The 27,835-nt window shown below is 36.6% G+C and overlaps 1 protein-coding gene across 1 annotated transcript; it reads left to right on the top strand.

Annotated features, from left to right (window-relative positions):
• LOC148939391 (uncharacterized) lies at window positions 1-26,953 on the top strand. The gene is made up of 4 exons (XM_089106995.1): window positions 1-168; window positions 16,411-16,559; window positions 18,632-18,752; window positions 26,728-26,953. Exons 1-4 carry the CDS (start codon window positions 113-115, stop codon window positions 26,945-26,947), a joined length of 546 nt encoding a protein of 181 aa, XP_088963121.1. The 5' UTR covers window positions 1-112; the 3' UTR covers window positions 26,948-26,953.
• Window positions 26,954-27,835: the final 882 nt, after the last annotated feature.

Genomic DNA, 27,835 nt, shown 5'->3' with positions numbered 1-27,835 from the left:
AATTACATATTTCACAATAGGTCACATTCAAGGCCAAGATTCAAATGACCCATGTGAACCATATTTGGCTGATAATTGTTTTACAGATGTTAGTGCAAATTTAGTATGTCAAATGAGCAAAACAAAAGATAGCAGTTGTGCACGACGGAATGTAACAGACCTTTGCATGTAAGTCCTTTATTTGTATCAAAACATGGCAAATTAGCTTTCCAAAACGCTTTGTCTTTACTTATTTTCCTTATTGATTTTATTTTCTCCATATCCGGATAGTCAAGGCATATAATAATTTTTTCTCCGAATTATTGGGAGAGGGCCGCTGCGCCTTCCCCTCAAACGATGCCCCTGCTCACGCTATTAGTGGAATTGAGAATGAAAAGCTGAATGCATTAAACGACGACAAATTAATTTTCTAGCTCACTTATTTGGCGGATATTTTTTCCAAATTAAACGAAATCAATTTGTATTTGCAAGGTTCAAGCGGATCAGACATTTTAAAGTTCACATTCAAGGGCAAGATTCAAATGACCCTTGTGAACCATATTTGGGTGATAATTGTTTTACAGATGTTAGTGCAAATTTAGTATGTTAAATGAGCAAAACCAGAGACAGCAGCTGTGCACGACGGAATGTAACAGACCTTTGCATGTAAGTCCTTTATTTGTATCAAAACATGGCAACTTAGCTTTCCAAAACGCTTTGTCTTTACTTATTTTCCTTATTGATTTTATTTTCTCCATATCCGGATAGTCAAGGCACATGGGCTATATAATAATTTTTTTCTCCGAATTATTGGGAGAGGGCAGCTGCGCCTTCCCCTCAAACGACGCCCCTGCTCACACTATTAGTGGAATTGAGAATGAAAAGCTGAATGCATTAAACGACGACAAATTAATTTTCTAGCTCACTTATTTGGCGGATATTTTGCTAAATTAAATGAAATCAATTTGTATTTGCAAGGTTCAAGCGGATCAGACATTTTAAAGTTCACATTCAAGGTCACATTCAAGGGCAAGATTCAAATGACCCTTGTGAACCATATCTGGGTGATAATTGTTTTACAGATGTTAGTGCAAATTTAGTATGTTAAATGAGCAAAACCAGAGACAGCAGCTGTGCACGACGGAATGTAACCGACCTTTGCGTGTAGGTCCTTTATTAGTATCATAATATGGCAACTTAGCTTCTTTGTCCAAAACGCTTTGTCTTTATTTATTTTATTTTATGTTTTCAAAAATAGTTTGCATCTTGTCAGTCCTTTGTAGACAAGTTCTGCCTAAATAATAATTGTAGCAGCTATTCTTTGCCATGTCATGAGGTTTTGGCACCCTGCGCAGGGGAGTCTTGTACAGAGGTTTGAGGACACCCCCTCCCCCAATTTTTTCAGCCAGTTAGTAAACAAATTTGAGTCGGTAAAACAGTGGCATTAAGCGCCACTATTTTACTGGCTCATATTTATTTTTGTCAGAGTGAATGAGCCGATGGAAATATATGACGTAAAATCAATTAGGGAAGATGAACCTCAGTCCGTTAAAACAAAAAAAAAGTAAAAAACTTAATAGCAATGTCACTTAAATATTAAATCATCGTTGAAAACGACCGGTCAGTCGCTAAAATCTATTCCAAATGCTGTTCCAAATGTTGTTCCATAGCCATTTATGCTGATTCCAAATATTTAAAGTTAATGACGTTTAATATCAGCGATCAAAAGCTACGAGCCTGAGGAAATTTGCCTGATTTTTGAAAAAGGAGGAAAAAAGCCCCCAAAAGTCAAGCTATCTTTGCGAAAATAGCACCATCAGATTCAGCATACCAGAGAACCCTTCTCTAGAGGTTCCAAGGTCCTATCCAAAAAGTTGTGGAATTTTGTATTTTTTGGCAGAAGAAAGGTCCCGGATGCGTGTTTATTTGTTCGTATTTTTTTCTTCTTCTTCAGGGGTGATTGTATCGAACCAATGGTCCTAGAAGATCGAGAGATAGTTAATATCGAACGAAAATAAAAAAAAATCTAGTGCCCTTTTTAAGTGACTAAAAAGATTGGAAGGCAACTAGCCCCCCTCCCACGACTATTTTTCCCCAAAGACATCCGATCAAAATGTTAACATAGACATTTAATTCACCATAGCTGAAAGATTCAATAACTATGCTTTTGATGATGACATGACCCTCCATAGTCCCTGGTATTAGGGCTGTAAGTTACGCGATTTGCCCATATTGTTTACATATAGTATTTATTATATTGGGAAATATTTGGAATTTTTCGGGGTGACTTTTGCGGGGAAGGGGAGTGGATTTTGACGGGGAGAATATTTCATGGGCAGAAAAGTTTAATGAGCAATTTTTGACGACAAATGTTGTACAGAGGGGAGGGAAGGGGATTTTCTGGCATGATTTGAAAAAGAGTAAGAAATTGAGTAAAAAACAAGTTTTTTCAGCTGAAAATAAGAAGCAACATTAAAACTTAAGACGAACAGAACTTATTTTGTATATAAGGGAGGTTACCCCCTCCTCAATACCTTGCTCTTTACGCTAAAGTTTGACTTTTTTTTCCCAATCTTTTCAGAATGACTCCTGAAACACAAGGGCCGATTGATTAGAATAAGAGTCTTTTTCAAAAGTTGAAAAAATTTAGCGTAAAGAGCAAGGTAATGAGAAGCAAGGTATACAAGGGTATTACAGTGAAACTTTCAGGAAATTTCAAAGAGGATAATGAACTAAATTGTAACGCGCTATTCGGATGAAGCCTATTAAAAGGGGAGCCGGTGTTTGCCCACCCCCTCCCAGAAAACATACCTCCCCTGTGGAGATACCCCCCCCCCTCCCAAAAAAAAATTCCCGTGGAAAATACCTACCCCCGGAAAATGCCCCAGTTAAATTCCCCCTGGAAAATGTCCTCCCTCCCCAAAAAATACCCCTCCGAAAATACACCCCAGATAATCCCCCCCCTTTGCAGAAAACTCCCCCGCGAAAAACGTCTGTATTCCCAATAACAGATACTATCTGTAAGCAATGGGCAAATTACAAACTTAGAAAGACACTTAAACTTCTACAATAAGGTTATCTGATTGTTTTGTAGTTAGGAAGGGAGGGAGATACCTCAAAGGTTGCATTTTAATGCCAAAACATCCCCTCGTAGAATTAGTTTTATTCTAAGGGAGACACGAGGGGAGGATGGAGGTTGATATTGATGTGTAATCCCCAGGGACGTAACTAGGAATTTTGTTTGGGGGGAGAGTACAAAAAAAACTTTAAAAACCCATCAAAAATGTGAAATTGATCTTTGATCCCTCTTGATTTATGGGAATATATCTAGTCTAAGCTGTTATTACGAAAGTAAAGAGTAACATTAAACCCAAAATGAGCAGAATTCATTTCGTAGAGAAGGGGTACTATCCCTTCCTCATCCCCACCTCCACATCAGGGTCGCAGAAACTTTGGAGGGTACTCAATACATGAGAAATGGAGAGCTCTAGTCTTTTTTTTTTTTAGTCGATAGTGATTGGAGACCATCTAGCCACGAAGGGTATTTTCCCGGGGGGAGTATTTTCTGGTGGGGGTGGGGTATTTTCCACGGGGGGCTATTTTTCGGGGGGGGGGGGTAGAGTTTTTCCGTGGGGGTAAACGGCTAGACTCATTAAAAGGCCATACAACTATATCTCAGGAATAGCTTAAAGTATTAAGTTGAAATTTTCAGTGTATGTAAAGGGGGATGTTGAACAAACCAAAAGGTAATATATGTATTGTATACTACCACTACCATTTCTTCTACTGCTAATATTATTCAGGCTGTTAAATGCCCGTATCAGCAGTATACCAAGAACGGCTTAGAGTATTAGGTTGAAACTTTCAGAGCAGGTTGAGGGATATGTTGAGCTAACAAAAATTCACTATGTATATACTGCTACTACTAGTAGTAGATAGATAGATAGATAGATAGATTTATTTTCCATATACCAGTAAAATAATTACATAACAATCTACAAATCCCCACAAAGGCTCCATGGCCTGTAGGAGGGGGATTATGAAAAGATCAAATAAACATTAAACATTTAAACGCTTAAGATTTAAACAATATAAACATAACATTAATATTTAAACATATAAACATAAGCATTTGACCTTTTAACATGTAAAGCATTTGCTTAATAAACGAAAAAAAAAAATAAATAAGGAGAGTTCACTAAATAAGCTTTATCAAACTACAGTGAATCACAACATCTATAAAAAAAAGGAGAGTTCACTAAATGAGCGTTATCAAACTACAGTGAATCACAGCATCTATAAAAAAAAAAAAAAAAAAAAAAAAAAAAAACAATTAAATGAAAAAAACTATTGGCAGCAGGCAAAATGCAAAAGTAAAGAAAATTAATAAGATCAAAACAAATATTTTTTTACTAGTCTTTAGAAGGTGCCAAGCGAGTGGCATTTTCAAATCAAATTGAGAAGGGTGTTCCATGTCAAATGACACGCAACAAGAGGATTAAAATCGGATCTTATTGTTGGTGTCTGGGGACTTTGGATATTTAGAGAACTACGGAGTTGATAATTTGACCGATCAGATACAAAAGAAGACGTAAACCTAAGGGATCTAGGAATATCACCATGGAGCTGAAGAAAAGGGAAGGACGGACAGGAAAGAATAAAAAGTTTTTTTTAATATCAAGTAACAGTTTAGTTGCCGAACGATTTACATCCTGGATAAGATTTATAGCTTTATCACAAATATTCGAAAGCGGTTTGAGAAAAGAAGGGAAAATAGACATCCATATGACTCAACAATAGGAAACATAAGAATGAATTAAGCTATGAAATAGGATTCTTAGAATTGGCCCTGGAAAGATATGTTTTAGTTTTCTTAGAATACCGAGGTTTCTGCATACCTTCATTTTAATCAAATCAATATGGTGTTTAAAAGATAAATTTTCATCTAGGAAGATACCTAGGAAACGGACATGGCCATCCTTTGGTCTACTAATAAAGCCTTTGGATATATGAATTTCAGATAACTGAGGACAAGCCTGGGATATACAAGAAAAAACTAAAAAACTAGTTTTAGAAACATTTAAGGCAAGAGAGTTAGCATCAAACCAAATTGAAACTCTCTCAAAGAGGTCCACTAACTTTGTACGAACCTCATCCTCAGTTCTCCCAGAAGTAATAAGTGTGGTATCATCGGCAAAAGTAACAAGAGATTCCGAGGTATGCACACTATAATTGTGAGTAAGGGAGACTGTTGGATGACATAGACGACAGCAATAAAGAGGATTTTTATTTCCAACTGCAAAAATTAGGTCATTTATATAAATTAAAAACATTGCCGGCCCTAAAACTGACCCTTGAGGGACCTCCTGGTCAACACTTGATGGTGAGCGAAAAAGTGGATCAACAGAAATTATTCTACCAGACAAGAAAGACTTGAACCAATAAAACGCACTACCTCTTACGCCAAAATGAGAAAGTTTAAATAGAAGATCACTGTGGGTTAAAGAATCAAAGGGTTTACGAACATCCAGAAACAAAGCAGCAGGAATCAAATGGGAATCTATGGCAGAGTGAAAATAATTCAGTAGAACTGCACAAGCATGCTCAGTCGAATGATGTGCTCGAAAACCAAATTGAAAATTGTGAAAAAAATCTTTAGAAGTAAGAAAATTATTAAGACGAGAAAGCATCGCCTTCTCAAATATTTTGCTAAAAACAGACAACAAAGAAATTGGCTGATAGTTGGCTGTATCATTTCGTGTCCCCCCCTTATATAATATGATGACTCGAGCACGCTTGAGACTACTCGGGAAAATACCATGCTGAAAGGAGAGGTTAATAAGTTTTGTTAGTGGTCGTAGTAGTACTAATACTGCTGTTAATACTAATATTACCAAGGGGCTGACGCACCCCATGCCTTCTGAAGACCAGAACATAACTTGTACTTTACTACATTCAAGTTCTTTCACTTTTTTAACTATAATAAATTCAAAATTATTAAGACTTTAAGTAATAAATATCAGTATATGTATATTCAACTGTCAAACCAGTAATCTTGGATATGACGGTGATTTTTTTTTTTTTTTTTTTTTTTTTGATATTATGAGAAATAGAAACGTTCTGCGCCAAGCAAGTATTCTTTTCAGCGAAGTGTAAATTATATTCTTGTCTTCGGAAATTTTGGGGGGCGTCAGCCCTACTCATCTTAGTTTTTGATCGTTTTGAATTGAACTCGGCTATTTATTGTAATTTCTTTTCGTTTTAGGTTTCATTCATTTATTGATGGTGATTTGTGGTAGTTTTTCGATTGAAAAATCATTTCACTTTATTTCTTCTCATTTTAGGTCTCTTTACTTTTCTTTGAAAAGCTTATTTTTTTTAAAATTAGTCTTAATATAAATTAAAAAAAAAACAAGTTTTTTTTAACTGAAAGTAAGGAGCAACATTAAAACTTAAAACGAACAGAAATTATTCCGTATATGAAATTTGAACATTTTTATTTAATTTTTGAACGTTTTTGAATTAATGGAGGTTTTGATTTTGGCTCACCGTACTTAAATAATTAAAAAAAAAATTGTATATTAATTTTAATTTTATATGGTTCAATGGCTTTCTCGAAAGTTGTTTAATTTTAATTGCGAACATTTTGACTAGTAATGAATATACGTTATTTACGAATTGATTTCCGCAAAGAACTTCTATATTCGTATATTTTTAATACGTATACCAGAGGGTTCGCCCCCTGGTCAATACCTCACTCTTTACGCCAAAGTTCGAATTTTGTTCCAATTCTTTAAAAATTACCCCTTAATCACAAAGGCCGTTAATTAGAATAAATAGCTCTTATGAAAGTACTAAAAAATCCTTGGCTTAAAGAGCGACGCATTGACTAGGGGGTGAACCCAATCATATACTTAATAATTTCTATTCGTTTTAAGTTTTGAGGTCGCTCCTTACTTTCAGTTGAAAAACTTGTTTATTTTTTTATTGAATTTCTGATCGTTTGTTTAAATAATGTTTGGAAATCTGGCACCCCTTTCATAGCAATGTCCCTTCCCCCATGGAAAATTCCTCCATGGAAAGATCCTCCCACATAACCCCTACCCTCCCCCCCCCCACTAACAGAAAAATCCCCCTTGAAAACGCCTGTATACTTCCCAATAACCGATACTATATGTAAACATTAGGTAAAGTTCATAACTTTCAGCCCTCCCCCCGGGGACTTTGGGGGATTAAGTCATTCTAAAAGACATAGTTATTATATTTTCGACTATGCTGAACAAAATAGCTGTCTCAAAATTTTGATCGGGTGACTTTGAGAAAAAATTAGCGTGGGAGGGGGCCTGGTTGCCCTCCATTTTTGGTCACTTAAAAAGGGCACTAGAACTTTTAATTTCTTTTCGAATGAGCCCTCCCACGATATTCTAGAAACATTGGGTCGATACGATCACCCCTGAGAAAAAAAAAACAAACAAACAAAAAAACAAATAAACACGCATCCGTGATCATTCTTCTGGCAAAAAATACAAAATTCCACATTTTTGCAGAGAGGAGCTTGAAACCTCTGCAGTAGGGTTCTCTGTATACGCTGATTCTGATGTTGTGATTTTCATTAAGGTTCAATAGCTTTTAGGGGGTCTTTCCCCCTTTTTCGAAAATCAGCCAAATTTTCTCAGGTGCGTGAAACTTATATATTTAAAATCAGTATTAAAATCTGATTCTTTTGATGTATCTCTTGGAATCAAAATCCCGTTTTTTAGAGTTTCGGTTACTATTGAGCCGGGTCACTCCTTACTTACAGTTCGTAACCATGAACCGTTTGATCACTGCAATAGCGAGAAGCTATTTAGGCCTTTTTAGTGTGCAGTAACTAACATTGTAATCTTTACTTTACACTAAATACTCGTAGTTACATATAAAAGAGAAAAATAATATTTAAGATTAACAGATAAACTAAATTGGTGCATAAAATAGCAAAAAATGAGAAAGCATAAAGAACTTTAAAGAAAAATAAAATAAAAATAATTACTATCGGTTTGTATAAGCCAAGCTCTCTCAATATTCACACCCACAAAAATGAAGGAATTATTCATTATTTAAAAAAGGCTTTTTAATCTATTTGTAAATTGAGGTAGAAGTTCCGCAGCCTTATTGCTCTCTGCTGATGGATTCCACTTGGTAGGACATGCTATCGAGAAACCCAACTTATTACTAATTTGATGCCTTACACCTGAACCCCTGCAACTCCTTGTGTCCTACTTCGGGGGGAGGGGGTACTCCTTGAACACCAAAAATGACGAAATGCTTTGGGTATATACTTATCAATCCACGGCCTGTGAAATAACTGATGCGTTGTGAATTGTTGTAACAAATAGTGTAAACTAAATAATGCAAACTCCTTCGTGAAAAATTCGGAGATCAGTGCACCTTGCTTATAGATGTGGTGACCCAAACATGGAAAAAATAATAATAAATCGGTAACAATAATTACTGAAATAAAAATTTTATTCGCAATGATAATAAGAAAAAATGATAATGATAATAATGATCATCTCGTTAAAAATCCCCCAAAGGAATAAATTTTTGTTCGAGTTTTTTGTTTCAATCTTTAGAGCATGAAGAGTGACTAAAGTGAGTAGGTATTTAACCTATTGGCTATTGTCTCCAAAAATCGTTGAACAATAACTGATTAAAATGGTGGAGTTAATTGACTGTATTATTGCCTGTAATTCAGTTATTCGATTTGAAATCTGGATAGTAGAGTTTAAAAGCGAAATGCTGCCCAAAATCACCAAAATCCCAAAATGCCCAAAAACCAAGATTGCTGGGAACATTCTTTGACTTGCCTTCATATAAATGCAAAACTGTCTTTTTCATACGACATTGTCAGAAAAGATTTATTAGTTGAAACAAAACGCATACAACATCAAATCCCCCCAACCTCTTGCAAGGCTGTATAGGTATTGACTCAGGTCATCTTCCAAGATCTATTGAATCTTCATTCTAGATCCAAATCTTCATTCTAGATCCAAGGATGTGTCATCTTCATAGATCTATTAAAATTCATCATGGATCGATTTACGAAGGAATCCGTATATAGTTATTTCTGAGCCAGTAAGAGCCTAGAGTTCACTGCTATCTATCCGAGCTAAGCTGATGGTAGCTCATTGTTAATTAGTGACCTCGAAGAAACGCTGTACATGCTCAAGAGGGTATCTACAGTTAGCTGCTCCTCTAAGTCAGGCCATCTGAAATAGTCAGCAATTACCCATTTTGCACTAAAGATGGCAACTAGCCATCAACATCAAGCTTAGACGCCTCCAGTGGTTTGGCCCCGTAACAAAGCTACACGGACGATGTAATACTGAAGCAATTCCTGGATTGTCTCCCGTTGCCACCGTTGAGAAAGCAAGCAGGCGATTAAAGAAGAATCTGGTCATCTACCATCAAGTCTGACTCGAGGTTGCTTGATGGGATTAAGAATTACGGCCGAAGTTGGTATCGAAAATGGTTGTCAATTGTCGAGCCAATAACAGCGAACAGGTCTTCCTGGAGCCGAATACTTTGTCAGACCTTGAAATCCACGATTAACTAAGGACATACTACTACTACTAACTACTACTAACAACTCACAGCAGCACCAAGCCGCCTGAGGCCAACACGGCTACGCACACTCCTCCTCCATCCCAATCTATTCAAAGCCTCCCTTTTTACACTCGCCCAAGAAGTTCTCATTTCTTTAAGTCTTTCTTTATCACGTCCTCCCACCCCAGACGACGACGACCTGCTTTCCGTTTAGCCCTAGACGGTTGGCCGAAAAAGACAATCTTCGGGAGTCTGTTGTCCTTCATCCGCAGGAGGCGACCTAGCCACATCAACCTTTCTCTTATTATAGCCCTAGCTAGAGACCGGTATTGAACCACATTTTTTGTATAGCCTATTGTTTGAAATACGGTCAGTCAGCCGGGTACCCAGAACAATCCTTAAGCAATTGGAAAACATCTAGCAATTCTTCATCCGCTTTTCTGAGCGCCCATGCTTCAGAGCCATATTTGACCACTGTCATAACTGTAGCTTCTAATATTCTAATATTGGTTTGCAGACTTATCTTCCTGTTCTTCCAAACTTTTTTTAACTGTGAAAAAACACCCTGAACCTTGGCTATTCTACTTTTAATATCTTCACTGCTCCCACCATCTCTACTAATAATACTACCAAGGTAAGTGAAGCTCCCCACCTGATCAATCTTTTCATTACCCAACGTCACCTTTTCATCTTCACTTATTCCTAGCCTTAGTGACTTAGTCTTCTTAATATTAATTTTCAAACCTATTCTAGCACCCTAAACTCGCAAAACCTCTAAAACATCATTCATTTTGTTCACACTTTCATCTAGGATGCTTGAGTCATCAGCATAATCTAAGTCCTGGAGATGTTTTTCTCCCCATTTGATTCCGTGGTAACCCATTGCCTTTCCTGTGCTCCTTAAGACAAAGTCCGTCAAAATAATCCATATAAAAGGGGATAGAACACAACCCTGCTTAACTCCTGATTTAATACAAAACCAGTTGCTAACCTCACTTCCTACCTTAACCGTAGCAGTGTTATTCTGGTACAAGGATAAAACCTATACTAAAGCTCTTCTATCAACAAAATTGAACGCTTGCTCATAATCTATAAAACTGAGGACCAAAGGTGTTTGACAAGTCAGGCACTTCCCAATTATTAGCCTAAGAGTGAAAATTTGGTCGACACATCCTCTACATTTTCTAAGGCCGCACTGTTCTTCTCTGAAAACTTTGCCTACGGCATCTCTCAGTCTAAAAAGTATCATATTACTAAGTAATTTACAACCTACAGAGACCAGACTAATCCTCGATAATTACCACACTCACTTTTATCACCTTTCTTATAAAGCGGCTTAATTAAGGTTTTCCTGAAATCTTTAGATGCTTCCCCTTTTCAAAAATCATATTCATAATCTTCAGTAACTTATTTCTAACCTCAAATCCACCATATTTAAGAAACTAATTTACCACACTATTAGCACCTGGAGCCATATTATTTTTTAATCCTCTTAATGTTGTTGCCATTTCTTTCTCAAAGAACAAGTCCTCCTTCACATTCATGGTATCCCAAACTTTTTCATTTTCCTCTATATCTTTTCCTCCAACTCTATCTCGGTTAAGCAAATTCTCAAAATGTTCAAACCATCTCTCTTTATTTTTTTTTTCCTTATCACTAATTGTGGCCCCATTCCTATCTTTAACTGGGAGAAGTCTGGATTGACTGCTCCCTCTTAATTTATTAACATGCAGTACAATATTTTACTATTATGCCGTTTAGCTATATATTCCAGATCCTCGGCAATTTTATCCATGGCCTCCACTTCACACTTCCTTAGTTCATATTTTAATGCTTTCTCCACTTTCTTTAGTGGAGAAAAGGAATGCTTTTCTCCACTCATTCCTTTTGTTTTTATATGATCTATCACTCAGATAATTCTTGTACAAGTCCTTTCTCCTTTCTATTAAACATAAAGCTTTTTCACTAATATTCTTAGCTGCAGTTCTAGCTTTCTTCCCTAAGACACCTTCAGCAACTTCACAAATTATTTTTCTAAAATTATTCCATCTATCTTCCGCATTATTAAATTTTAAACTCTTAAGTTTAGTATTCAACTGTTCTAGGAAAATTTCCCTCAAATTCTCATCCTGGATTCTACCAAAATAATAACTTCCTGGGAGGTAGTTACCCTTCCGATATTTCAGCTTTAAATTAACCCTTGACACTACTAGATGGTGATCTTTACTTTTAACATCAATAACAGCACTCCTATATACCCTAGCATCTTGTATTGATCCTGCCAGTTTTCGGTTTACTATGACATAATCAATAAGGTTTGCTGTCTTACCATCACGTGAATACCATGTTAACTTATGAGCCATTTTATGACCAAACACCGTATTGGTTATAACTAAGCTGTTATACCTACAAAACTGCAAAAGTCTGTATCCATTACTGTTTTCTTTTCCTACACCAAATTTACATAGGCTAGGATACCATCTATCCCTATTTCTAACGACCTGGGCATTAAAATCTCCTAGTAAAAATATATTTCTACCTGGGACCCTGTCTATTTGCTCCTGTAATTGTAAGTGAAATTCATCTGAGTCACTAGTATCTCCGTCAGTCGGTTCTACAGGGGCGTATACTACTATAACTGATACCCTGAACTTTTTAGTCATAAAATGAGCAACTAGTATTCTATTATTAATACCTTCCCAGCCTAAACAGGACTTAGCAGCTTCCTTATTCATCATGAGCCCTACTCCCTGTCTATGTACCCCATCCTTCCTGCCCGAGTAAACAAATTCTAGATTACCTCCGCTTCATTATATATCCATGCCTACAAATATTATGCTACTACGGGGAAGCAGCCCATAATAGATAAATTAGCTAGGAAGAGGTTTTCAGCCTGAAGAAGCCCGTCAAAACATACCAAGCTCAGAATAACTGTCCATTAGTAAGAATCCCGTGCGAATACCGTGTCGTTTACTAGGCTATAGTTTCCTCGAGGAGCATCACCCTTCAAGTGGGAATAGAGTTGACCGCAAGGTCCCCAGTCTTGCAGGTACCCCGAAAGGGTCAAGGCAGCTCTTTGCAGAAGCTGTTGTCCATAGATATGGATCTTACGCCCTGCCGCAGTTGTCCTCCTATAGAGGATCCTCCCACGATGGTGTTCTGCATCACCATGCAATTTAACCCATTACTGGGAGAAGGTTTGTAACTCATGGGACTTGTGGACAAACCAGTGGGCCCTTTTGAGTGTACATTTGAGGGGCCTTCTATCTCCTCCGCCTGTATTTATAACCCCGGTGAGGGTGCCCCAGTTTTTATTATGGACCCCAGGGACAAGGTCCCCCCTTGGTCCGTGCCTCCTATAGAGGTACCTATAGATATATACCTAGAGGTATCTATAGATATATATACCTCTACCTCTTATAGAGGTATATATATCTGTAGGGCGTTCCCCTATCGCCACCTGGGGACACGCTGAGTAGCCTGGAGGAGGCCAGGAACATAAGTTAAGATAATGAAGCCAAAACAATAAAATTCTTTTAATATTGTTGCGATTTTCTAATATTCCCTTAATAGCACTTCCTTCAAAATCGAACACAGTTTGAGTTTGACTCAAACTGTGTTTGGCTATACGAGCTTAAAAGGATTTTCTAAGGGAATCCCTTTTCATCTTTTTTCAAATCTTTTGAATAATCATAACCTGTTTCTTAAAAATATACGATTTTTTTCACCAAATGGATAACTAAACAAAATCACTGAATAATTTCTTGGGAAGTCTGTTTCAAAGTCAAAATGAAGAGCTTCAACTCTGATTCATTTGAATTAGGCTAGTTGGGTACAAGATTGTATCAACAAATGAGGCACTTTTTCTGCTTTGATCCAAAATTTGATAAGCGATTATCGTAATTAAAGGCGAGCCAAAGATGACTCAAAGTTGACTGGTGGCTTGTCAATGTTTTTTCAGGAAATTATTCGATTTTACACATTCTCACAGCCATGGTTGTATACAGGGGGCCTTATGGCCCATCCCCCAAGACACTTTTCAAGAATGATCGAGAAATCGCAAACAGTCCCTGTAACTGAAGAAAAAATCCTTCCCTACTTGGGAAGGATTGGCCATTTTTTTTATTGCAAATACAATTAAAAAATTGTGGCTACTAAATTCATTACATTCACGTTTTCAGGACGGAGGGTTTACAAAAAAAACTTTGAGAAACGGATAAGAAATTTATTTATATGTATTTTTGCTATGTTTTTTACAAGTCGGACAAACATTTCGGGGGGAGGGGGTGTCAAACCTCTTAATCCCTCCCCTGGATACGGCCTTGGCACTTCTGCCAAGTGGTTGCAAGACTATCTCAATTAATGAGGCATATTTACTGTTTGGATCCAAAATTTGACAAACGATTAAGATTTGTTACATGTCAACCGGGAACGAGCCCTAGATGCTTTAAGACCAATTCCTTGTCAATATGTTTTATTAAGTAATTAATTTAATAAGGGCATAAGTGCGATAAAATGCAAGTAATTCAGATGAATATGTACAGACATCCAGCAAAAATGTCAAAGAACGGTAAAGGAAGTTGGGTAGAACTAAAATAAAGCGGATGTTCTTGGTCTCCTCCAGTCTTCTTTAGTCCCATCTGACTTCTTTTACTGCCTTCTGACTTTCTCCAATGGCTTACGAGCTGCTCTAGTCCTTTCTCACTTTTTTACTCTTTCCGACTTCCCTTTTGGCTATTCGAACTTTCACAGTCCTTTATAGGCATTTTGCTCTCCTCCAGCCTCATTTAGTCCTGTCTAACCTTTCTTACTGCCTTCCAACTCCTTTTGCAGGCTTCCAAGGTGATCTATTTCTTTGTGACTTTTTTAAGAGGCTTGTTACTTTCCCTATACATTTCCAGCTTTCATAGTCTTCTTTTGACATTTTTTGTCTCGTCCAACATCCATTAGTCATATTCAACTTCACTAGCCAGCATTTGACATCCTTTGCTGCCCTCTGACTTGCTCTTTTCCTTTCTGACTTTCTTTTTGTTTCCTCTCATCTTGCCAAAGGCTATCCTCTCTTCTATAATTCTTTTACGGCATTTCCGGTCTGCTCCGTCTACTTTTAGGCCATTCTGACTTTCGTTGTTCTATGCTGCTTCTTGATCTCCACTAGCCTCCTTTCGTCCAATCCAACTCCCTTTACTGCGTTCTAACTTCTTTTACTCTGTTCCAACTAGCTCTAATCAATCGTTGCTCTTTTTTTTAGTTCTTTCCATTTTCCTTGGGGTATTCCGACTTACTTGATTTCTTTCCTGACGTTCTTGGTCTCGCCCGGCCTCTTTGGTCCCATTTAACTTCTTTTACTGGCTTTCATCTTCACTTACGGCCTTCCGACTTGCTCTATTCCTTTTTGGCTATTTTAGTTCCTTGCAACTTTTCTCAGACTATTCCGACTTTCATAGTCCATTTCTGACGGTTTTGGTCTCCTCAATACTCTTTTAGTCACCTTCTATTTCCTTTATCGTCTTTTGACTTCCGTTACTGCCTTATGACTTGGTCTAGTCCTTCTCTGACGTTTTTAGTCTCCTTTAACTTCTCTTAGGCTATTTCAGATTTCAGTCCCTTTCTGACGTTCTTTGTCTCCTCCAACCTCCTTTAGTCCCATCAGACGTTCTTTACTGCCTTCGGATTTCTTTTGCTGCCTTTCAACTCTCTAAGCATTTTCTGATATTCTTGGTCCCAAAGATGAGAATCCTCAGAATTAGGTATTTTTTACTAAAAAAAAAAAAATGTAAAAATTTACTTTGGGATTGGACCTGAAATTCAATAATATAAATGAAATTTATATTAATGAATATTACAGGAGAAAAGATTTGAAAATAGAAGATTTAATTAGATTGTAGGAGGGATGGGCAAAGATTTTTTTGTTCATTTCGCTAGGAATAATTTTCATTATTATTTAAATAAGAATCCGACATAAAGGAAAGATGAAAAAAGAGGAAACAAATGTAAGATTAATAAGGAGTGATTAAATTGTTGGAGAAGGTCGGCGCAGATCTTCTGTGCTTGTTGCCAGGAGTCATTTCCCTTATTATTTAAATAAAAATCGGTCATGAAATAAAGACACAAAAAAGATTTGAAACAAAATACGAAATATTATATGAGCAAATAAAAAGCATGAGGAGGTGCTTCGGACTGGAATTCATTGGTAAAATCTTAATACATATTACTGAAGCTTAAAATAGGTTTTGTTTTATTGCCGAGGGCACCAGCCTTGATGCGGCCTCTGAATGAGCTTTTGATACTCTAAAATAAAAGTTTATTTTTCTAAGCAAGTTTAAACATGTTAGGTGTGTTTATTGCATCTTGATGGTAATTTGAAATCAGGTCTGAATAGGGTCAGTAATGATAAAACGAAATTCTTTTGAAAGGAAGCCCAGGTGTGTTTATTACACCTGACATCTGGGCTATTGCACGTGCGTTAAGATCCAGACATACACAATGTGCTCGGTATTTATCGAGTCCTATTGTCAATGTGCTCATATCTTATACCATCTGTTAGCCGATGTCGTCAGAACTTACAGAAGTTGTAGTATTTTGTCCTCGGAACTTCACTTTTATATAACTTTGGTTGTTTCTAAATGTTGCATTTCTACTGGGGCGCGTGGATAATATATTTGAACCTAGAAGCCTGGTCTCTTGAGATTCTACCATCATGGACTAAAATAAAATCTCAATCTCTTTCATAGTAATAACTTCCTATAGGTAAGAGGTAGCTGCTGATGGTTGTTTACAAATGATATTTTTGTTTTTCGGCTAACTGCACATAGTTGATCTGTTTATGGGTTATTCTTAATCTAGGGGGATTGAGGATGCCTTGCGCTGTACTTCTGACGTGATAGACACCGATTGCAAATTTGGCGAAGGACGCGAAAAGTTCGATGCTTGGCTTCAAGGACTTCGTGCTGTCTACTATAGCTTGTGCGGTATAGACAAATCTATTTTGACAAGTAAGATTATTTTTTAGTAAACATGTCTTCCTTTGGTATTTCTGTTTTAATGTATTGTCCGTTAGAGGCTTAAATTAAAAAAAAACAGCTTTTTTTACGAAAAATATCAAGACAAGATATAAGGGTTTACTGAAAACTAAATATATATTTAAAGAGTGTTTCTCTTCTCGTCTGACTTTTGTTTATTACATCCGAAAAAATCTAAACAGCTGTAATTTTTTTGTTAAAAAGAAAGTAATGTTTCCCGATATAAACATTGTGTGGCAGTCAATTTTACGATCTGAAATCTTATGTGGTCGGGCATGTTGAATTTCCTTGTTGAATTTTATGGATTAAATAAAAAAACAAGTTTTCCAACTGAAAGTAAGGAGAAACACTAAAACTTAAAACGAAAAGAAATTATTACGTATATGAGGGGGGTCGCCCCCTCGTCAGTACCTCGCCCTTAACGCTATAGTTCGAATTTTGTTCCAGTTCTTGAAGTCCGACTCTTGAATAACAAAGGCCGTTTAATTAGAATAAATAGCTCTTTTAAAAGTATTAAAAAACTTAAGCTTAAAGAACGAGGTATTGACGAGGAGGAGATCCCCCCCCCCATACACGTAATAATTTCTGTTCGTTTTGATTTAATGTTGCTCCTTAGTTTCAGTTCAAAAAACTTTTTTTTTATTTAATCTCTGATCGTTTTTAAATACTGTTGGGAATCCGGCTCCCCCTCCATGGAAAATTCCCTTCCTCCATGAGAAGTTACTCCGTGGAAAGATTCTCCCACGTAACCCCCACCAGAAAAATCCCCCTGAAAACGTTTGTATACTTTCCAATAATCAATACTATAGGTAAACAATGGACAAAGTTCATAACTTGCAGTTCTTCCCCGGGGGACTGTAGTGGATTAAGTCGTTCTCAAAGACATAGTTATTAGTTTTTTTCACTTTGCTGAACAAAATGGTTATCTCAAATTTTGGTTGGGTGACTGGGGTAAAATGAATGTAGGAGGGGGGATAGCTGCCCTACAATATGTTTGGTCACTTAAAAAGGGCACTAGAACTTTTGATTGCCGATCAAATGAGCCCTCTCCTGATCTTCTACGATCACTGGTTCGACATGATCACCCCTAAAAAAGAAAAAACAACAAATAAATGTGATCTTTCTTCTGGCAAATAGTGCCAAATTCTACATTTTTGTACGCAGGAGCTTGAAACCTCTACAGTAGGGTTCTCTGGTATGCTGAATCTGATGGAGTGATTTTCATAAAGATCATCTGATATTTTGGGGGTGTTTCTTTCATTTTTCAAAAATTGGGCAAAATTTTCTCAGGCTCATAACTTTTTATGGGTACCATTAAATTTGATGAATTTTAAGTATTTTAAATAAACATCAAAATTCGATCCTTTTTATGTATTGTTATCAAAATTCTGTTTCTTAGAGTTTCGGCTAATATTGAGCTACATCGCTCCTTACTTACAGTTCGCTACCGCGAACTGTTTGATTCGGAACTACTGAATACAGGGATTTCAATTAAGAGTGGGGGGGGGGGTAGGGTGAGTATTCCTCACCTTACCCCCTAGATTTGAAGATATCATTTTGGGGTATTTTCATTAAAAACATCTTTATTGAAAAAGTTGAAAAAAACCTCCTCCCCCAGACTTTGCAAATATATTTTACCACCACGCCTACATTTCCGTGAATTGACGTTTGTGAAGCATGTCTATACACACGCTTTGGTGAAAATTTATTACGATATGTGAATTATGTTTTCCATTTAGTTTATATTTTGGATTTCTATAACTAATCTTAGCCTCAGGTTTGTACCAAGCAGCCCCTTAAATCTTTCAATATCAACTTATGTTGAAATTGAATATTGGTCCAGAAATATGTGGCCTGTATAATGTGTTTTTATTTTGGACTTCTGCATTGCAACATTAGCTTCAGATTCATAATCAACAACCTGAGAATGAATTGTACTAATCCTAATACGAAGTGGTTCCAAAGTGACCCTAATGAGGAATTCCTCTCACTTTATAACCTGGATTGATATCTGGAAGGTGCTAGTCACTGAATATATTTTTTAGACCTGGTAGGCAACCCTCACTGCTGGAGTATCATTTCTTTCCTTGCATGTACGCAGCGAACGGTAGAGATAGATCATGTTAATGACCTTCTAAGGACTTCTCTGGACTTGAAGGAGTGCAAGTAAGATCTACGTTTAGTTATGTTTTGCTTAATTAGTGCTAGATAAAGATTTGCAACTGGCATTCATTTAATAATAGCTGTGATGCCTTTTTCTACTTATGGTGAAGTTTTTACGACAAAATTAAGGCACATTTTTACCTTTACTAACAAGTACGTATCGGTAAAAATCCTTTCTATAAAGATGGTGACAAAGGATGATTTTAAGAACAATAACAAAAAGATAAGAACAATAACAAAACAATAACATAAAAGATTTGTTATTTTTGTTAACAATAAAGATAACAGAGATAATAAAATCAAATCAATTGAAAATAGAAGAAGACTAACAAACCCAAATCAAGACAAATTACTCAACTTAAAAAAAAGTTTCGTAAGACCTTGAAAATGAGGAAGGTTGAGGGGCACAAACAATACAGTCTTTCAAACATCCTGTTTGTATTTGTAATATCATTCAGCCAACAGCTTCAGACAGTAATAAGAAACAAATTATCAAGATGATACTTGGTTTATGCTGCAGTAATGAATCAGACTATCAATTAGGATCTTCTTACGATCTTTTGGAAGAAATTTTTCTTGAACCTTTATTATACTTAAGTTGATTTATTTGAAAAGGGGTATGTTTCAGACCATAAGTAAGTAAGCAAGTGGGAAAATTGGAAAATCCGTGTTGGGTTTCTGTCAACATTATCAACCTTAGACCCCTGATTCTTAGCATTGGGTGAATTCCCCGCCGGTGGAGCATAGCAACATTTTGCTGGGTCATGGGCAGGACATGCACCCTTCGGCTGACTATACATTAGCGCCTTAATTAAGAAAAAAAAAACAATTTCCGCCTGTATGGCGTCGCATTCAAATGAGTTTAAATAGCAAATAAATACATGATAGTATTAAAATTAGATCCCGGTGCCGCGCCGATGAGGGAAGACCAGCGGTGGGGGGGCAAAAAAACAGCACGCCGCGCCGCCGGTACGATGCGGGTGGTACGTTGTTAGGACAAGGATACTGGTACGCGGCCCGTATGATCACTGTTGACCGCCACTATTAATTTTTTAATAAGTCTGTATCAAATTACAGCTTAAATTTACAACAGATTCGAGCCTATTCATGAGTTCAAAAATTCACAAGTCGCTGGCTGGAAACTGGTCTTCTTCGTTATTCATCAAGAGAAGTAGAAATCTGGTAGGAACGAAATGGCTCTGGCGTTTCAGAACCCTTGCATAATACGAGTAGTTGAAGTATCTATTAGCTATGTATTTTTATATAAATAATTATCAAAATTTGTAGTTTTTTTCATCGAGCGTTACTGCATATAAAACTTAAAATACCGTATCACAAAATTCGTCAGTTATCTGGGTAAAAACTTTGAATATAACTTTGAACTTAGAAGCTTAATTTTTTCACAATGCCCTTGCCTATATATATCTGTTTTGTCAAATTTAAAACAGTTGAAATGGGCGACTTTGATATTGATTGTTTTTTTTTTGTTCTTTTGGATTCCTAAAAAGCCTTTTTGTATTAAAAACTGGTTTTTAATTAAAATTTAAAAAAAATACATTTTAAAGTTTTTTTGGGCTTCTATATAGAATATATGTTATGTAGGCTAAGGCTGAACTGCTGCTTTTTTATCGCTTTTGGCTGCTCTTTTGCATATTATTCATTTTTTCTTTTGGGGATTCATTCCAAATTAAAAACTGATAAATACCTAATATCAGTCAAGTTATAAACTGTATCTAAAAGGAGTAAATTTATCAAATTGAAAAATACATGATGAACACTTCACATGAGAACACTTCAATAACAATGACACAAAAAACACTTAATAGTTTATTGGCTATGAAGAAAAATGAAGTACCAGCTATTGTCTTATTTAAAAAATGAAAAGCTCATCTGTTTTAAGTGCAATTAAATGAAATAATATGAAGACTGAAGAAGCTCCAGGAAGATATTGAGATGTTCATCCTAGTTCGTCACTTTTAATCCAAGCAAATTGTTAGGACACTTAGTATCAGTTATTGAGTTTAAGCTTTGATTTCCAAATGCTCACAAGAATTACCAAATTTAAGAAAGTCGCAACAGTAAGTCACCTGTGGTCAAAATTCTCAGACTCCTCTTTGATCCCCACCCAGGCTCAAAGCTTCTGCTATGGTCATTTCCATGGAAACCTCCAAAGAGTTTCTTTTTAAAATAGCTTTCAAGCGTAGTTAGGGGTATTTAGACTTTTTGCTTTTCTTCAAAGCTTTGAAGAAAGTGTTATAATATTCCAAATGTTACATTTATGCATATGTTTGGTAATCATTTGTGGGGTGATCGAATTTTCTAAACCACTGTAGATACGCAAGAATGTTGCAACATCTAGTACCCTGAGGTCATAAGACTGTCAAAGAATCCTCATTGAACCTCCCAAATTGAAAGCTTTTATTATGACCTGGCCTTTTAATGTAACTTGGGCCCTGGACCAATGGCGCCATTGTCACTCAAGCGCAACGTTAGTTGGGGATGTCGATATTGCTTTCATCACTCCAATTCGTTTTAGTGTGAATCTGCCTGGTACTTAGGAATGAATGTTTTCAAAGTAAACCCGTTTCATCAATAGGAAAAAAAAAACGGATTGGATACATATGTCCCTTTCCCTTTGGATGATAAAACCATGCAAGTGCTGCATCAAGTATAACTCACGAAAATCTTGTTAATTTTGTCAACTTTTCAACTTTTTGGCATCCCTGCTTTCAATAAAAAAAAAAAAATCAAGGTAGTCCTAATGGGGGGCCCTGGGTCTATCAATATATTTCAATGGTTTCCCAGGGAATTTGATATCATTTTCTTCCGTCTCCACTTTAAATGAAAAAAATAATTATCTTTTTGGCATCCCTGCTTTCAATAAAAAAAAATGAGGCATTATCATTTAAAAATGATAGCCCCCTATCCCCCTCCCCTATAGGCAATAATTTACAATTTATTTATGAATCATATTTTTGGGTAACTTCCAGTTCAATCTTTAATTCCCCAACCTTGTACATAGCTTTGTCTATAGCTAAATTTTGACTCAACCGACGGCTGTTTTTTTTTTTGGGGGGGGGGGGTAAAAATTTTCCAAAAATAAGATTGTATTTTCTATCAGGTGTTCAATAATTGAGTATTAAACATTAAGAAAATCTTATCTAAAAGCAGCAAAAAAAATCTGCAAACTTACAATTCAGTTGTAGAAACAATCTGCCGGCTGTCAATTTCAAAATCCAACAAAAGGCTGAAGCTGTATAGTAGTGAATGCGTTCTATAATTCTATTCATTTTGAAAATAAAATTCTTGACTACGAATGATGTAAGAAATAGTGATTAGGAAACTGCATTCAAAATGATTTAAACTCATTTCATAAAGACGATACTTTTTTTGTCAACATATGAAGAACTATGTATATTGCAATATTTGCAATAGCATATTGCACCTGTTTGGTTTTTATGCAAAGTAACAAAAGAGACGAAAATTAATGAACAAGAGAGCAGTTAAGAATTATGGTATACAAAGTAATATTTGGCAGGGAAAGTCACTGGTGATAAATCACTAGGGGTGACACCGTGATTGCGTGATTTTCGGGGATTCGGTGAACCAAATTTTTTTTCGGGGTGACGCATAGATTTTCGGGGAAATACCCGAAAATTCGGGGATGATGCTCTGCTTGATTTCTACTCAGGAAAATTGAAATACTAAACCACACGAGAAGGAAAAGCTCTGACTTTGCGGTTGACGCAATACAGAATTTCCGTAAAAAAAATTTAAAGTCGACCGAACGCCACCGCCTCTGCCGGCGGCGGCGTGCCTGCGGTGCGCCGGCGGCGTTACGACACTTCGGTGGCGTTCGACTGGGCCTCTCGTCGGCGGCGTTCGGTCGATCCGCCGTCGCGGCGCCGGGGTCTAATTACAATGACGTTTCAAATTGTATAAAATATGTTGTGCTTAGAAAATATTTTTCATTAATATAAAATATGTTTATAGGACGACCAAAAAAGATACCAAATTAATGGCTTTTAAGCTTCCTTTAGGTAAATACTTGTAAAATTTTGAGTCACAAAATTTATATATCAGGAGGAGAACATCAGGATTCTTAGCTATGCCTAGGTGGGGCATGGCTCAAAATCGGTTGGGAACCACTGCCTCAGATCTTAGTTCCTCCAGAGGCACACAGTGCGTCAGTGAGTAGCCTCCAATCTTCCCTTAAGTAGGCCGCTGCGTATATTTCCTCCCACTCTGGGATGATACTCGTCTGGATGGCTTTTCTGTCACGTTCGTACGTTCTACGAAGTGTGTTTTTTGGTCTTCTTGGGTGATGGATGCCTTCCGATTACCAGTAGAGGATCTGGCATATGGAGGATACGTCCAAGGTATCGCCATTTTCTTTGATTCACAACGGAGGCAATGTCTGGTTGGCATATGCGAGGTTGGCACAGATCTGGTGGTTGCTGACATCACCCTGATTTTAGATAAGGAAAATTAGGCTGAGTAGCTATTTTTATTAATATTTCCATTTGTTCGATAACATCTAGTGGCGTCTGCGCACCAGTTACTTATCTCAATATTCAATAGGAAAGAACCATCAACTTCTTCCACGTTTGTAACATTTCAAGTTGCATTGTAAACATGATTCCTCTAAATGAATTTGAACACATTTATCAATCTTAAAGGTGAGGTTAAGTGAAAAAATAAGGGGGGGGGGGTAGGAAGGCGAGTTACCCCTGTTAAAAATTGATCCTTAGAATTTGGCGAAGAAACTTATTTTCAAAGGTGGTATGACGTTTCTCCTGTTTCGCGGTTAGCCTTAGGTACTCCATAGAGTAGCTCAGAACGGAAAAATCAGTGATCTGGAACAGTATGAGTTTCAGTTTCTCTGAATATACTGCGGATTTTCAGACTGGTAGAAGTCACTGAAATGCTGTGTTGGCTAAGACTATTCCGGTGCGTAATTCTTTTTCAGAGTCGCCACTGAAAGTTACCGTACTGCCTAAGTACTTCAAGTCAGTCACCGCTTCTAATCTCCTAGTTTGACTCCCATGGGTGAACTACTATATGGAGTGTTGATGTGTAGTCCGAACTGTTCAGCTTTTTTCGCTAATTTGTTCGGGAATTCCTGAGGCTTTTGTCAGCATCTACGAGTCCAACATCATCGGCAAAATTGACGTCCTGGAGAAGCTTTCCTGAATTTTGGATTCCATTTCTATTGATCTGTCTAAGGATATAGCCTACAACTAGGACGAAGAGAAAGGATAGAGGACACAGCCTTCCTTGACGCCAGTCATCACTTTAAAGTAATGTGTTTTGCCGTCAGTGGTTTTAACACAGCATTCCGTCTTTTAGTACATAACCACTATTACACGGACAAGTTTTTTGAGAAATCCCTAGAACCGAAAGACTCTCCACAGGGTATGACGATCCACCGAATCTAGTGCTTTTTCGAAGTCCACAAAGAGTATGTATAAGCGTTGTCTCCATTCATTAGATTCCTCCAGCATCATCCGTAGAGTAAAGATAATGTCAGCACCGAATAGTTTTGACCGAACTCTATGTTGTTCTTCATGCAAGTGGAATATTTCCATTGATCACTTATTGATACTCGGAAGGTTAGACCCACAACGTAAGAAGAAAGGTGTTTGAGACCACAGCTTAAAGTTCCAACTATCTGTTGTGTAAATGAAAGGAGATGTAACGTATTTTGAAAAATAAAGCAAACTTGAAACTCCAATAAAGTATAGGAAAACAAGTGGGGCCAGATTTCAGAAAATTTTGAGTTTATTCGAGTCAGTTATAAACCAGCGCAAGGAGTATGAGTAGCTTATAAAAGTAGGATTTGGCACTAGTGTCGACAAAAAAGTATCAACACCATCTAGTGGCGATACTCGGCATTTCTTAAGCTCTGTAATCATTTTTGCCAGGAACATAGATCAAACACTTATTACTACCCTAATTTTAGCATTTACACTAGTCAAATTAGTTGTTCTTATTACTGCACTAAAAAAATGTCAAGTTTCGCCAAACGCTAGATGGTATTGATACTTTTTTTGTCGCCAGTTCCCACTAATTTTGGCAATAGTTTCAGGCTAAAATATGACTGCTTTATCTTATTCCTTCAAGAATGAATGGTGGTCTGACATAAAAAAAGGCGATAAAAAGTTTAAACTTTTATCACTATCGGTCGCGAATGAAAGGGCTCATTTTGCTGTATTCGCTTTAAACAGTAAGTCTTTGGTTCAAATTTTTGAAAGGCAAATGGCTAATACAATACTTGGATTTGTCCCTAAGCCATACCTGTTACACTCTAAAATATTTTCAGAAAATCATTTGCAAACATTCATTTGAAAAAACTTTTTTATTTAATCTTACGAAAATCTACTGATGCGTTTAGCTTATTTTACAAATTCCAATCAATGATTCTATAAAGTTATGCACATATTTATACAGTTTTCCTGAAGTATAAGGAACTTTTCCATTTGCTAGATATTCAAAATTCAATTGTCAAAAATTTCAACCCTAAAAATTTCAAACTGAGCTTAAAACCTATAACTTTTGTTTCCTGAATTTAAAATTTTGTTTGAGTTGAAAAACTATAGCTTTCAATTATTGTATTAACAGCATTGCTTATATTTGTAAGCTATTCGCACTAAAGATCTTTTTTAGACATTGTAAAACTTCAAAACCTAGCTGGACAACTTTAAATTAATTAGAAAAAAAACTTTATGATTCTAGAATTCTGTCGAAATTTCTCATAGCTTTCTTTCTATATGATTAAAATGTTTGGGATGGATCCACCTGTCTTAATACTCGTTTTTCATCATGACCTGCTTCGGTAACTCCTGCGGGGTTCTAAATGAACTGATACGTAAGTATTACAGACAAGATAAAATATTGAAGAAGAAAGTAATCGAAAACATAATTTTCCTTTTATGTACGGGTATACGCTATTAGAAGGAAATATACTTTATATTGCAAACTGATCCACGCATACTTCCACTCACAACATAGTTATGGCAATTGATGCTCTTGTTTTTATAATCTAATAGCTCCCTCTTCTATCAAACCCAGGTAGTTCCTCCCTTGAATCCTACAAATAGGACTGAAATGGCAGTGTTAGAGCGAGATTTGTATTTTCGCGCAATTCCTTAATAACATTTATAATAGCTCGTTCAACAAAACTTGAAAATACGTTTTTGAACCATTCACAGTATTTATTTTTGGCCCTCGGTTCAAAAGACTTAGGATAGCTATCATCTATGTGCATCTGTTGATTTAAATTTCATATCCTGTGAATATTTGTCCGCTGATTTTATTTGAAAATGCATACCTACTACATGAGAAGGAGGTAAGAGCAAATGTTGGGCATCATTGGGGCCAAAATGTTTTAGTACATTCGGATCAAAGACTATTTGACATAATCTTATTATCTGTATACTATATTAGCAGATGATTGCCAGAATCTGACACCAAAATTTGATATTAGAAAATAAAAGGGAGAAACAAGATGACAAGCTTCAGACAATTTTCGTGCTTTCTTTATCGGTACTACAACAAACACGCACTTGAATGAGAGTGCAGTCTTGAATGAATATTCAACATCTGAAAAACAGTCAATACCCAATGAAACATCCACAGAACAGTCAGAAGTAAGCTAGATCGTGATCAATAAGCGTGAACAATGAACATAATAAAATAGCACCCTATTCAAGAGAAAATTAAATTTAAGACAGATAAGATATAACTCTTAAAAAATTGTAATAAGTAAAATTAATTATATGACCGAATAGTATCGACCTATCTTTAATTTTTGAACAAAAGACCATTCCAGCGAAACATCTGAAACTAAATGTCTGATTGTCTCTTTCGCTTATGGCTTGCCATAAGAACTTGTTTTCTTCCTACTTTACTACTTCTTCCCATTCTTCTTCTTACTGAGTTTAGTTAAAATAAGGTTAATTTATTGTTCAATTTTTAGTCGCCTTTTGGTTGCTACTGCCACTTGTAACGTGAAAGCAACAAGTCCTGACATAAGATGTGCCCCGATCACAGAACAGCTCAGTGAAGTTCTGCACACATTTTTTTCTGCAACAAACTGTGGAACAATCTGCCCAAAGTCATCTGCCAGTGCTATCCAGATATCAGCGTTTGTTCTTATCCTTTCAATTCTGTTAAAAATGTGCAATATAAGAAACTAGCTTCCATATTTAATTAACTTACTTTCTCCACCATATTAAAAAGGCTTTGGTATAAAGGTGGTTTTCGCAAAATGGAAAGCAGATCCAAAATATAGCAGCTTGCGAAAGCTTTCCGCTTTTTCGGAAAGTGAATCCAGACAGGTAGTGGAAAGTTGAGCTGGAAACCGCATTTTTGGGTAATTTTCAAACCGGCCGAACAACGTGGAAGAATATGGCTACATTGTCCTGTTTGGCGTAGTGGGTTTGATCCCAAATTGAAAATACGAGATCGAGGGATCGAACCCACTTCTAGCGACACACAGCAGGGCCAACGCAAGGACCTTATTAGTCTAGAAGCGTCGTTAATCCAATTGTCTCCCAGCGTCGCTAATCCCAGAATATGGCTACATTTGTGAAAAAAAAATTGTGGCATACATGAAGAGGGCCAGTTCCTATTCCAAAGTGCAGGTAAGATAAATAGTCACAGTAGACGAATGTCTTCTATGCGCCTTCTTCACTTTCTACTCTCCCATTTTCGCTTTCCAGCGGTTTTCGAGATTTGCGAACGAGCTGGAAATTATTTCCGGGAATCTCTTAAAAACCACCCTGTAATATGACATAGATTTATTATCCGCTAAGACTATATAATGTAATGGGTGGTAAAGTATGAGAACAAAAGAAAGGGCAAACAACAAAGTATGGTTTGACACGAGTATATACAACAAAATAGGCTACCTCAACATTAACTTTCGAATGACAAAATTAACTCCAGTCTGTCTTTGGAGTAAGAAATTCCAAAGCAGGGTCTATCAGTCCAAATTTACTGATCATGTGCTGGTTTTTGTGACAAAAAATTGTCCAAGCACATCTTATCTGAAATATATTATACATAAAATTATCTTCTCTGTA

The sequence above is a fragment of the Artemia sp. Qi Xiang Cuo genome, chromosome 21 (genome assembly GCF_049724085.1).
Source record: "Artemia sp. Qi Xiang Cuo chromosome 21, ASM4972408v1, whole genome shotgun sequence".
NCBI classification, from domain to species: Eukaryota; Metazoa; Arthropoda; class Branchiopoda; order Anostraca; family Artemiidae; genus Artemia; species Artemia sp. Qi Xiang Cuo.
This window is presented reverse-complemented; position numbering and strand designations above follow the sequence as displayed.